We start from the raw sequence: 12,981 nt of genomic DNA, 5'->3' as shown, positions 1-12,981 counted from the left end.
CTGCCGGGTAAAAGACACTTAACTCGAAAAGCAAGCAGTAAATGACATTGTCCTAAAGTAATGGACAAAGGAGGGCTCGGGGTTGGCACTAAGCCCCCACCCCCTTCTATTGATCAGAAACAGAAGTGTGGGCCCAGGTCTTCCCTCCCCTCCCCGCCGGGTCTGCAACTCTTCCAATCCGATCCTCTTTCCTTCCATGGAGTCTCGGGGGGAAAAGTGTGGGAAGTACGAATTTCCGCCTGTTTTTTTTTTCCTTCGCATTTTTCTTAGCTTTCCAGTGTGCTGGTTCAGCGGAGCCCTGCTGCCAGCTGGGAGGTTTTGGATAAGAAACAATAAGGGTTTTGAGACTGTGCTTCTGCACGCTCGCTGCAGCGCCCCGGCCCTGGAGTTCACGGGAGTCACTGTGTGGGGGTGATGAAGAGGAGAGGGCGGGGAGCTTGAGCCCGGGGCCTCCGGGCGGCCAGCTGTTCCCCGGCTCAGTCGGAAATAACAACCGGGCCTGCTGTGGACGTTCATGGAGGGACACAGAAGTGTGTCTGTGGAAGGAAAGATGTCCGAGAGACTGTGGCGCCCGATCGCCGGCACAGATCACCGCCCGGGCCCTCAGAGATGTTGTGAACTTGTGTTTGGGGGCTCGTCTGCTGCCCTTGCTGGACGGCGAGCATGTTGAGCGGGGGCCTGCACATCTGACCGCTTGCGAGCAGCCAGGGAGTGGTCGCAGGCCGAGGGGCATGCGGGAGAGGCGCCCGCTGTGGGCATGGAGGCACCCGGGATCCTGCGGCTGACGGCGGTGCTCTGTGGGCTCGGCCTGCTTCTCCCTTCCGCGGATCTGATCTGTCCGGAGCCGTGCGACTGCCAGCAGCACCAGCACATCTTGTGCACCAACCGGGGGCTTCGAACCGTGCCAAAGGCCAGCAGCCTGCCCAGCCCCGAGGACACCCTCACCTACAGCCTGGGGGGCAACTTCATCAGCAACATCAGCGCCTTCGACCTGCCCCGCTTCAGCCGCCTGCAGAGGCTCGACCTGCAGTACAACCAGATCCGCCACATCCACCCCAAGGCTTTCCAGAAGCTGGGCCGCCTGGAGGAGCTCTACCTGGGCAACAACCTGCTGTCGGGCCTGGTCCCCGGAGCCCTGGCGCCCCTGAATAAGCTGCGGGTGCTGAACCTAAACGGCAATGAGCTGAGCGCGCTGGGCAAGGGCAGCTTCGCCAGCCTGGGGAGCCTGGTGAAACTGAGGCTGGACGGCAATGCGCTGCAGGGCCTGCAGGAGGCGCTCTTCTCTCCACTGGGAAACCTACTGTACCTGCACTTGGAGAACAACCGCCTTCGCAGCCTGGGCAGGGACGCTTTCTCGGGCCTGGGTCGACTGCGGCTCCTTAACCTCTCAGGCAACCTGCAGGGGGTGTTGCGGCACCCAGCCACCTTTCGCCCTCTGAGCGCCCTAGACACCCTGGTTCTCTCTGCCAACCAGCTGCAGCACCTGGGGGGCCGGGTGTTCGCAGCTCTGGGGCGCCTCGCCCGCCTGGTGCTCAGCGACAATCGCCTGGCAGTGCTGGAGGACGATGCCTTCGAGGGGTTGGGGACCCTGCGAGAGCTGAGGCTGGACGGCAACCTCCTGACACACCTCCCCGGGGCGCTCCTGGAGCCGCTGCCCAGCCTGGAGGTGCTGGATTTGAGCCGCAACCTGCTGTCCAGCATACACCCAGCGGCCTTTGGTGGGCTGCCTGCACTGGGGGAACTGAGGTTGCAGGGCAACTTGCTGACCGCCCTCCCTGGCCAGGCCTTTGCTTCTAACCGTGCTCTGCACCGCCTGGACCTGGATGACAACCGCTGGACCTGTGACTGTCAGCTGAGGGGCCTGAAGCAGTGGATGGGCGCCACGCACTCCCAGGGACGGCTGCTCACCGTCTTCGTGCAGTGCCGCCACCCGGCACCACTGCAGGGAAAGTACCTGGACTACCTGGAGGACGCTCAGCTCAGCGAGGAGGCCTGTCAGCCGGGTGGCAGCACCGACTCCCCTCTGGCCCCCGCAGACCGCAGCGGCAGAGAACTTGCGGGGACACGCTCTGGAGTACTGTGGGTATCACTGCCGCCCAAGCGGGCCAGCAGAAGGAGAGGTGGGCGACGGAAGCTTCCGCCCCAGGCCAGCACCAAGACTAGCGCCACCGGCACTACCGATAGCAGCCAGCAGATGGAGCCCGCCCCTACAGAGGCGGCCCGAAGACCGGTGTCCGAAGCTCGCATGCCAGCCCTTAAACACGCATGGCGGCGGCGGCAGGGCACCTACCCCACCGCCCCCAGCATCCTGAACCTGCTCACTGGAGTGGCCCCTTCATCACCCAGCCCGGCCAGCGCCCTCCCCGGGCCCCGCTCCCTCCCACACGCCGCCCGGGGCCACTTCCCTCCCCTGGTGTCCGACCCCTGCGAGTTCAACAAGCACTTTCTGTTTAACCTGACAGTGTCTGCGGTGACGAGCAGCACTGCCTCTGTGCGCTGGGGGGTGCGGGACCACCTGAGCCCTCTGACCGCGGGGCCCGTGCGCTTCCGCCTGCTTTACGACCGCTTCGGGCAACAGCCGCCCCCTCCAACCCGCTTCCCCCGCTTCTTCTACCTGCCCGAAGGCGCACAGGCGGCGGCCACGCTGCGGGAGCTGCGCGGGGACACCCCCTACATGGTGTGCGTGGAGAGTCTGCTGGCGGGCCTCGCCTGCCCGGTGGCCCCCCGGGACCACTGCGCTGGCTTAGTGACCGCTCCCGAGGGCGCCCGGCCCCTGGACTACCAGCTGCTGATCCTGGGCCTGCTGGCGGCCAACGCGCTGCTGGTGCTGCTGGTGCTGGCAGCCTGGGGCTCCCGTGCCCTGCGCCGGGGCTGGGCCCGCCGCAAGGGGCCCGTGCCACCGGCCGTGCGCCACATGTACTCCACCCGCAGACCTTACAGATCAGTGGGCACAGGCGTCTCCGGGGACTTCTCGGGTTTCCAGGCGCACCGGCCCCGCACAGCCATGTGCGCCATCAACGAGGCGGATCTCATCGAGTTCCCGGGGCCCTGCGAGCGTTTCATGGAGGGAAACCTGCGCAGGGAGGAGGCCATGCCGAGGTTCACCGACTGACAAGCGAGCTGGCGGCCCAGGTCTCCACCTTTTAACTTGCAACGAGGCCTTGCCGTGACTCCACAAACATGCTGGACCAACTTAAACTTTTCTTGAAAAAGAATTAGCCCGGATGTGTGTTTTAGCTGTTCACTTTTGTATTTCGGAAAACGAGGAAATACACTCTAACTAAGCAGCGTTAATGTGAGAGTAACAGCCTTGTTGCAAGCCAAGAAAGAGAAGATGAAATGTGCAACGGGGGTTTGTGGAAAACTGGCCGATGGATCCATCAACAGCGGGCCCAGCTCCTTCCATGACCCCCAGTTCCAAACTTCCGGCTGTTGGAAGAAGTCACTTTGTTGTTTGTGTTATAGCTTTGTTAACAAAACGCACAATTGCTCAACAAACTGCCTCACGGAAGCATGTAACATTAGTTGGTAACCACGAGGCACTATTCCATTCGATAACCTACTCAGCTCAAACAGGCCCTAGCTGTTTTCCAAAGTTGCACTGGCTTTCTCAGAGCTGTTGCTGTCTTGTGGGTTTTCTATTATTTTTCATGTTCGCATTATTTCCATTTCCCAGTTCTACTGAACTGTTTTTTGTGGCGCTGGTGTATTTGTCATGTCTCTTTGGTTTTGCTGTGGAGCTATAACGGGCATTCTAACAAACATGCTCCTTAAGCCGTAGAAAAGTTTCCTCGAATACAGAGGAGTTTCTCTGTTACGTCACTTAATTTCGGATGTTCTCTAGAACAGCACTTCATTTAGCACGTACTGATCACGTGGTACAGCCGCCGAACTAATTTTAGGACTCTGCCACGTATTAGAGGGAATATTTAGTTTCAGTTACGGGTCTGGAACACACATTATCGCAGTAAAACAGGCAGTGCCCTCCTAGTCTTCCGTATGAGTTCTCATTCTGCCATTGCAGAAAAATCTGTTTGTCTTTTTCAGCTTGGTCCCGCATTCCGGTAGAAATAACAGGGTTATCACTCCAACACGAGCGTCTCTTCATGTCCGCCCCCAATGGTACGTGTTCAGATTTATATGCGTGCCATGGTGGTTATTACGGTAATGCTTCCCTCTTCCGAATTACACTTAGGTTTAAGCCATTGCTCTGAATATTTGGGTACTAGAGCTGCATCATGCTTATGAAGTGGCGGTACAGGGACGCTATGCTGCTGTTCTTAAATGTCCCACCAGTTACACATTTTAAGTACTTGTCTACGGAATTCAATGTTTTTCCTGTTGCTCCCGTTATTTGCATTTTTTTGATGTATGGTACTATAAGTCCAGGTAAAAAAACATCGTTTCTGTGTTAAATGGTAGAAGCCGTTGTTATCCAGTGTTTTGGAGAAACAAACGACCATAACTTCTATAAACGACTTGGCACGAACAATTCTTTTCTTCACGCACTTTAAGCACAGAAATGAATAGCAACTCCTCAGTTACAAAAGCAACGCCGCGCGTGTTACTGATGTGCTAAACGCGCCCTCTGCCGTACAACACGCAAACTGAGGGGTTTGCACGCAAACTGAGGGGTTTGCACGCAAACTGAGGGGTTTGTACTTTTTTGTTTGATTTGCCAAAGATTTGGGGCATGCAATATTTACGTCAATGTTTACGTTATTTAGTGTGTACTCCTGTGACAGGTCATTGGTTCAGGTCATTGATTATTTCCCGCAGGATCCTAACTCTGCTTCTTTAACGTCTGGTTTAAAAAAGAGCACTAAACAATGGTACATATTTTCCCTTTATAAATTATCCATAACTTAGATTTTAATAACATTGTTTACGTCGTCCGTTCGTTGCCATCTGAGGCCTCAGTGTTCTGCAATAACACATACAATCATTACATTTTATTAATAGTCGTAGTATAGTGGTACTGTCCCCCGACTCAATGGTAATTATTTTACTGACCTCGGAAGGAGTATTGTTGGGTTAGAATTAAGGCAATAACGTGCAGTCGATAAACCTGGCGCTGCCTTTGAGTTGTTGAATAGTGCAGAGGACACGATTTGAGAAACATAGGTACCTGTTTTCTGATTCTAAATGGCTGTATTTTAACAAATCAATAGACCGTGGGTCTGATTTAGAGTTCTTATCACACTTCCATTATATCGTAGTGCACTTAAAGTGTGGGGGAGGGGCTAAAGGAGGGAGGGTATGCCTCACGTTTGAGACAAAGTATCCCATCAGTCAAACTCTAAGTCAGGGTTGTTTGTGCTGGGCAAGCGTCACTCCCAACCCTGCTTACTCAGCCTGAATGACCAGGTGTCCCTGCTGCCAAGTGTCACTGTCAGCGATTGAGTCAAATACGCCCCCTAGTGGTGGAACACTTAGACTGCTGGAAACAACCGTTACGACGCATGCGTTACAATGTATGCCATTACCTCACATGTCGTTACAACGCAAATGGCTTGTTGCAGGGTGTACAACGTGTTGGATTTAACTCCAACACCTTCCCTACTGTTGCACACAATGAAGTTGGAATAGTAAATTATACTATTCCAACTTCCAGCACATCCACAACAGCAAGTCGGGGTAAAGATTTGCGTTGTGACAGCATGCGGGGTAATGGCATGCGTTGTAACATCATACAACCGTTTACTTGAGAATAAATATGAATACACTGCATATTTTTTTAAACCACAAATCGCATTAATACCAGTCACATCAAGGGATGTCCCAAAATATTTCAGTTATTTCCCAGGATGTTGCAAGACTGTGCATTTGAAATACATACAATATGAAAGGACCAAATTGTAGACTCTCTTAAATGGTTTTGCGGGGACTTCAGACCTAATCAAGATACTGATCGGCCCTGATGACTCTATGTAAAGACCTTTGACTTCCATCTTACAAGAACAGTCAGTGTCGGACTGGTCATTTGGGCAGTCTGGCCTTGCCAGATGGGCCAACTTGAATGGTCTAGTGTGTGAGCCATTTATATTTGGTCCCTGGTCCATGATGGGCACAAAAAATGAGACAACACACTAGCCCTTACAAGAGGGCCTATCTGGCAGTGCCAGACTACCTCAAAAGCCAGTCCAAAACAGGCAGCTGTATCTGTGTTTTGATATTACTGGATCTGTCAGCAGCATTTGACAGGGTCAGCCACTCCACCCGCCTTAATCAGCCTTGCTAGGCACGTCTGCGAGGCACTGATCTGGATCTGATCTGGATCGGTTAAGGCCTGCCTCTAGTTTTCAAACAGATGAAGTTCACATGTTATTTCTAACTGCAAACATCTTCTGAAAATGTTTCCCTACATGACACCTTACTATTCATCAAGCTCTTTAGCTTCTATATGGAGCCACTGGCTCATCTTAATTGATTGTGCCTCCTCAAATTTGATGTGCATATGATATTTCAAAGGGTGACACTGCATGCCACAAGCAGTGGTGTTGTAAGGGTTCTATGGGCCCTCGTGCAAGCAAGGACGATGCCCCCTTACCCCTGGTTGGGTAATTCTATATTCCATAACATTCAGGGTAAGGTGGACCCCTCAGGCATCTAAAGCAACTGCACCTGATAGCTACGCCCTGCCCACAAGCAGGCTCCAGCATGACTAGTGGGCACATGCAATTGGATGACCTACAAATGGTACATGAATAACAAAAATAAGTTTGGCTTGTTGGGGGAAGCAGAGACCCCTGGAGCTGCAATTTCTGACCTGTTGAGTGTGGCTGGGGGAAACCCGTTTTGGGGCCCCAATTCTGCCTCAAATGTGAATTGTGCACCTGTTAAAATGAGGACCTTAAAGTGTTGGGTCAAGAAAAAAATGATGCATGTTTTAATGCTCAATAAATACTGACCCTAACCTCTAGAAGCAGAGGCACATGCAGGCCCCTGCGACGCCGGGGCCCCTAACCCACCAGGGTGCCCCACTCAGCCGGAGGTCATGGAATATCTGTGAGATATGGGAGATTTTGGGTGGGGGGCTTCATCACATTGTGCAAGAGGCCCCTATCATTTTTAGTTACGCCACAGTCTAAAAGGACTTACATGTTAGTGGTTCAAGGAATCATTTTTTTCAATTATGGATCCTTGGTGACATTCAAGAAAAACACTGAGTCACCTGAAGTGTCAAGACCTTAACCAGTCACATGGTACTTTGGGGACCCCAGAATTGGGATTGTTGGAGCTTTTGAGGTCGCATAGACTAATTAGGAAATAGTTGCTAGAGCTGGACTATTTCCTTTTACTGGGCGCACACACCATATACAAACAATAAACAGAAAGTGTTATGTACCTGCAATAAAAAAAATCTTATTTGACTGGCTGCACCGAGAGGGGAGAGGTATTGGCCCACTAAACTGCACCTTGCTATATATAGTTCCTAAGCTAGAAGAAGCACAGTTGGAAAACATAACAGTTTTCCTATATGCCCAATATATGGAAATCCGAACGATTGCTTGGCTGGTTAATCCACAGTACAAATCTGTATGCAGCGTTTTACTTAACGGGAAACAACCGTTACAACGCATGCCATTACCCCACATGTTGTTACAACACGAATGGCTTGTTGCAGGGGATAGAAGGTGTTGGATTTAACTCCAACACCTTCCCTAATGTTGTATACACTGGAGTTGGAATAGTAGATTTGCGTTGTAACGGCATGCGGGGTAATGGCATGCGTTGTAACATCATACAATCGCCAGAGGAAACAACCGTTACAACGCATGCCATTACCCCACATGTTGTTACAACACGAATGGCTTGTTGCAGGGGATAGAAGGTGTTGGATTTAACTCCAACACCTTCCCTAATGTTGTATACACTGGAGTTGGAATAGTAGATTTGCGTTGTAACGGCATGCGGGGTAATGGCATGCGTTGTAACATCATACAACCCAATATTAGCAGGTTTCTTTTGACCAGTGAGAAAACAAGAAATATAGTGAAAATAATTCTGGAAAAATTATTACAATCTAGGTTGTATGATGTTATAACGCATGCCCCTACCCTGTATGCCGTTACAACGCAACACTTTACCCCGACTTTCTGTCGGGGTGCACTGGCGGTTGGAATAGTATAATTTACTATTCCAACTCCAGTGTATACAACATTAGGGAAGGTGTTGGAGTTAAATCCAACACCTTCTATCCCCTGCAACAAGCCATTCGTGTTGTAACAACATGTGGGGTAATGGCATGCGTTGTAACGGTTGTTTCCTCTGGCTGGTATTGTTTAGCTACTACCAATGAGAAGCATAACTGTATTTAGATCTTCCCTTGGGGAGATTTCCCACATGCTGTAGTTTCTGAAACGCTTGGTATGGATAAAGGTGAGTTACACTTTCAAAGTCAACTCGCCTTTTCACAGTTCTAGCCTGCAGGCAATGTCCCATATCTCGGAAAAAAAGTCTGCCCCTGACCCATCAAAATGGGACATTCCTGTTTCTTCCTATTAAAGAATCCAAACCACACCCTGGCTGTTCTCAACCCTTAGTACAGATTACTCCCTGCCTATCCTCACACCTGTAACCAGAGATCACCCAGCTGCCTCTTGTTCTGTCTGTCTCTTGACGGCTGTGTGTTTATCTTTCCCACTTCTGTCTCCCACAGCTCTCTCCTCACGTTTCAGTGCCCTCTATTTAATCCTTTCAGAGAGGGCGTGGATTGAGGGAGGATGAGAATGGTGTCTGAACTAACATATCTTGCCTGAGCAGCTGTTGTATAGTGAGGGGGTGAGTGACTTTAGGGAGCACAAGTAGATTTGAAGTATTCCTGGTCGCAATCCTTTCAACTAAGCAGACTTTCGCAAGCACAGAGATTCATGGCGACTTCTTTCAAGAACCTAGAGGCGATTTCTTGCATAATGTGATCTGTCAAACAAAGCTCACAAAACTGCTTAGGTGCATTTTGTGCATTTGACTGTCAGTGTTTTAAGAATTGTTGGGCCCACAGGCAAAACATATTTTGGGCCCCTCTTTTTAAGAACTGTGAATTTTACTACACAGTTTCTACTGATTGAATCCGAAATGTTGCCAAACGAATAAACAGAAACAGGGTCCTTACAAAAGCAGTTGAAATACTTCTTTCTGGGGGCCCCAACATTCTTAAAATGAAACTGGAGAAAGAGAGAATGAGGTATAAGAAAAGGTAGGCTTAGAGAAGGAGAGAGGTTGAGATACCAAAATAGACAGAAAAGTGGACTACAAAGATAAAGAACGTTTACTTTCTCAGAGGGCCCCTTGGAAGTTAGAGGCCCTGGGCAAATGCCTACTTTGTCCATGTCTTAAACTTAAAACCTCTCTTTCGACTGTCAGTATGCCAGAGCTTTTCTTAACACGTTCACCTGTCACATATGTAGCAAACCAAATCCTTATTTATCATCCACCCCAATCATGAAAATGCTTTCAAACATCCTCGCTCCCACACAATTTAGCTGCTCATCTGACTTTCCTTCATATTTTTGTGCTAGAGGTTTTTATGTGATGGGATTGATGGGAGTTGGGAGTGTAGGAGCATACACACAGTCTGCATAGTCAAGTTTAGCTTTTCATCACAAGGCTTCGTAAGATCCCGCAGAGTATTGTTTCTGCTTAAAAAGTGCATTTTATGTTTTTGGTGGGGGTATTTCAGTTCCTGGAACTTGAATGGGGTATATAGTTTGTTTTATAATTTTAGATGCCATGGATAGATGAACAACCATGACCATAATATTTCCTCTAAATGGCAGCAAATAAGACCACAGAAAAAAGATCTTAGGATTTTGACCACATTGCAAAGAAGCTAACGGAAAAATATATTACACCTTTTTATAAAAAATTAACTTTCCATACAAACATCAAACCTACCCGCTAGTTATTTAAGCTCAGCAAATGATTGTGCTAGCCTAGACAAACCTCCTCTTCACCTGCACCGCTCGTGGTATTTACCAGGATTTTTTTTCATGCTTTGAGGTCTTGAGTATGGGATATTTACTTAGAAACATCGAGGTAAGCATCTTCAGCCAATCATTTTATCACCCCTTCCCTCTTGCATTTGGCACCTGCCCAAGGGTACTATTGCTACTAGCAGTTGATTTCATTCGTCTTCTTGCAATGTGAATTGAGCGAGTACTGTGGGTTTATTGCTTATCACTGTAGTGGTGTGCTGGTAGAAGGGAAGAGAACAGAAGTGAGCAGTAAGTGTTGCTTTTGGGGGAAAACCTCTTAACTTTAAATTGCAGACTCCTTTCTCTTTCACATTGGTTCTTTACTGGTGTAGATTGAACACATAAGGGGAAAAAAGCAACCAGATTTTGGAACTTCAATCAGTGTGGTAGTGATGCTCAGGAGACCTGCCTGGCACATGCTTACCATTGTGTCAAATGTTTGCAGGGGCACAAGAGTGCAAGGTGACATTGAATGGTCAAGCTTTGTAGAAGGCTGACAACATTAATACTGTTAAAAGGAGGCGGTAACACATTTTAAAGATAGGTACAAATGTGAATAGTAGCGGCTCCTCGAGGGAGTGCTGTGGGCCGGGGTGAGAGAGGGGCAGGGTGGGGGTAGAAAACTCTGGAATTGGGCCGAACGGAGTAGAGTAAAGAAATAAATAAGTAAAACGATTTACATTGCGTGCTGCATCGCCGATTTGGCGTTGCAGCAAGCGCAATGTAATTCATTTTATTCATTTAATTCTTTACTCTACTGGGTTCGTCCCAATTCTGGAGTTTACTACACCCCACCCTGCCCCTCCCCCGCCCCACCTCCCCACAGCACTTCCTCCAGGTGCCGCTACTCTATGTGGACATCAAGCTACACTGACATGTTTTTATATGGCCAGCAGTGCTGGTGTCACTTGTGCTTAAATTGTGGATTGTCAGAGAAGAATAATCTGGAGGATCACCAAAATGATCGATTAGGTGGAATCTAAACATCCTAAAACACTTCTTCCATCTGCAGCACTCGATCGATCGATATTAACATTATTTCGGTTCAATGACCCATAAAAGCGCACAGTGCCAAAACATTTTTTAAAGTAATCAATTCAATCACATTTCATGCCGGTGTACATTTATTCATCAATTTTCAACATATTACATCAATTCATAAAGTGCAGCCCTATGCTTACAGTTAAAACCAGGGAAAGAAAAACCTCAAAGGGAGAACCCTTATGGGTGAGTTCCTAAGGGTAATCTGTATTATTTCTCGATGAGGATGGCTCAAACAATTCACTGGAATAGGAATACATAGAGAGACAGTATACGTAATCCAATAAAAATATGAACATTTAAAAACTATAAAAACATAAATACATTTCATTGGACTGGTGTATATCTCTCAGCTATCCCTCTGCCCGGTTTAATGCACCATAATTTGATAGGGTGAGATATAGGCATAAAAAACCCAGGCCTAATAAATCCCTTATTCAGGGGGTGTTCAAACATTTCAGTTAACTTAACTTGATAATTGCAGTGCCTGGCACTCTATTGCAGATTTTACCCATAGCGCTTTCTAATGGCAACTGCACTCTATGAACTTCAGGACCGCAATACAGATATTGCTTGAAGCCAGGGAATTAAAATATCTAAAGCCTTCTTTGTAAGTACACAGACGTTGCTTTCTCAGTAAGGGAAGCAGAAACTTGCTCCCAATGCCTTACAAACTGCACAAAATAATACAGGGTACTCTGTTTAGACAAGTTATCACAAGGACATGGAATGAGTTTTGCAGACCAACCTCCTTGACATGGGAACGCTAACAAAAAGTGCAATATGCTTAATCGAAACCTTGTAAGGGAAAATGTATTTTGTGAGTTAGTGCAAAACACTAAATAAGACTGTAATTGAGTATTCAATGGATTAACCAGAGCAAGGGGCAGAGTTCCAAAATGTCCCTGGCGGGACAGCTGGCTCATGTTAACCCTGATAAAGAACGCAGATTTAATGGTGTCTTTTGCTTTGGTGGTCATATTTTGTGGATTTTCAAAAAGTCACTTAAGCCAAACTAAAGAAACCTGAATTTCAGATAATGGAAAGAGGGGATCTTATCGACACTAGAGATGGCAAGACAGTCCCCTATGATCTCTCTTGAAAAAGGCAAAGCCTCTGATAACCAGATCTTGGTCCATTAGCACAAGGTGGTAAAGGCAATGCGATCCTCAATAAACTCCAGACCCAATTTGATATGGCAAAATGCTGTGGACACACCATTAGGTACCATCAGGAGTCTTCTATTGAAGCTGTTCTCTACCATTTGAAGCTTGTTGCTTCTACTGTGTCCCAATACTCCTGCCCCATAAGTGTCAATTGAATGGTATTTTGCTGTATAAAAGGTTAATAGTTCTTTAGCTGGTTTCTGCCCCAATTTTGCAGCAGTTTAAAAGAGTGCATCCAATATCCTGCTAGTCTGCTGCGGTCTTAGAGTCAACAGGGGATCCCTAGTCAGCTGTTAATCAAAAACCGTGGATCGGACGGGGCACTTATGCTGGACCTCTGAAAAAAGCCCCACAGTCCCCCCTCTTGAAAAACAATCAAAAACCTTACCCACGTATGACATTTAAAAAACTTTTCCGATCACTTTTCCCAGCATTATGAATGTTTTGTTTTTGTAGTATGAGGACCACGTCATAATGTATAATTTATTAAAATTAACTTTTAAATCAAGAGATGTCATCAATCTGTAAAAGCATTGAGGGATTTCTGAAGGCTCAAAGCTGTCCTTGCCAAAAGGACTGAATCATGTGTGTAATTATAACAGTGGGATGAAATTACTACCAATCCACGGGAAATCAAGCTTCCTCTTCAGTAAAAAAGCCTCCAGCCCATTTGAGTAGATGAGAAATAAAAAGGGGGCTAAAATATAGCCTTGACGGCCCACCTCAGTTGAAACGATTGGTTGAGTTTTTTCTCCCTTACTTCCATATCTTATCCTAACCGATGTTTCAGCGTGTAG

At 48.0% G+C, this 12,981-nt stretch overlaps 1 protein-coding gene across 1 annotated transcript; it reads left to right on the top strand.

Moving 5' to 3' along the window:
* The first annotated feature begins 321 nt into the window (after positions 1-321).
* On the top strand, positions 322-10,538 carry TRIL (TLR4 interactor with leucine rich repeats). The gene has a single exon (XM_078663500.1). The coding sequence runs from the start codon at positions 758-760 to the stop codon at positions 3,110-3,112; it is 2,355 nt and encodes a 784-aa protein (XP_078519626.1). The 5' UTR covers positions 322-757; the 3' UTR covers positions 3,113-10,538.
* Positions 10,539-12,981: the final 2,443 nt, after the last annotated feature.

The sequence above is a fragment of the Lissotriton helveticus genome, chromosome 10 (genome assembly GCF_964261635.1).
Source record: "Lissotriton helveticus chromosome 10, aLisHel1.1, whole genome shotgun sequence".
NCBI lineage: Eukaryota > Metazoa > Chordata > Amphibia > Caudata > Salamandridae > Lissotriton > Lissotriton helveticus.
The sequence above is the reverse complement of the archived record's forward strand: the minus strand, read 5'-3'. Positions and strand labels throughout refer to the sequence as shown.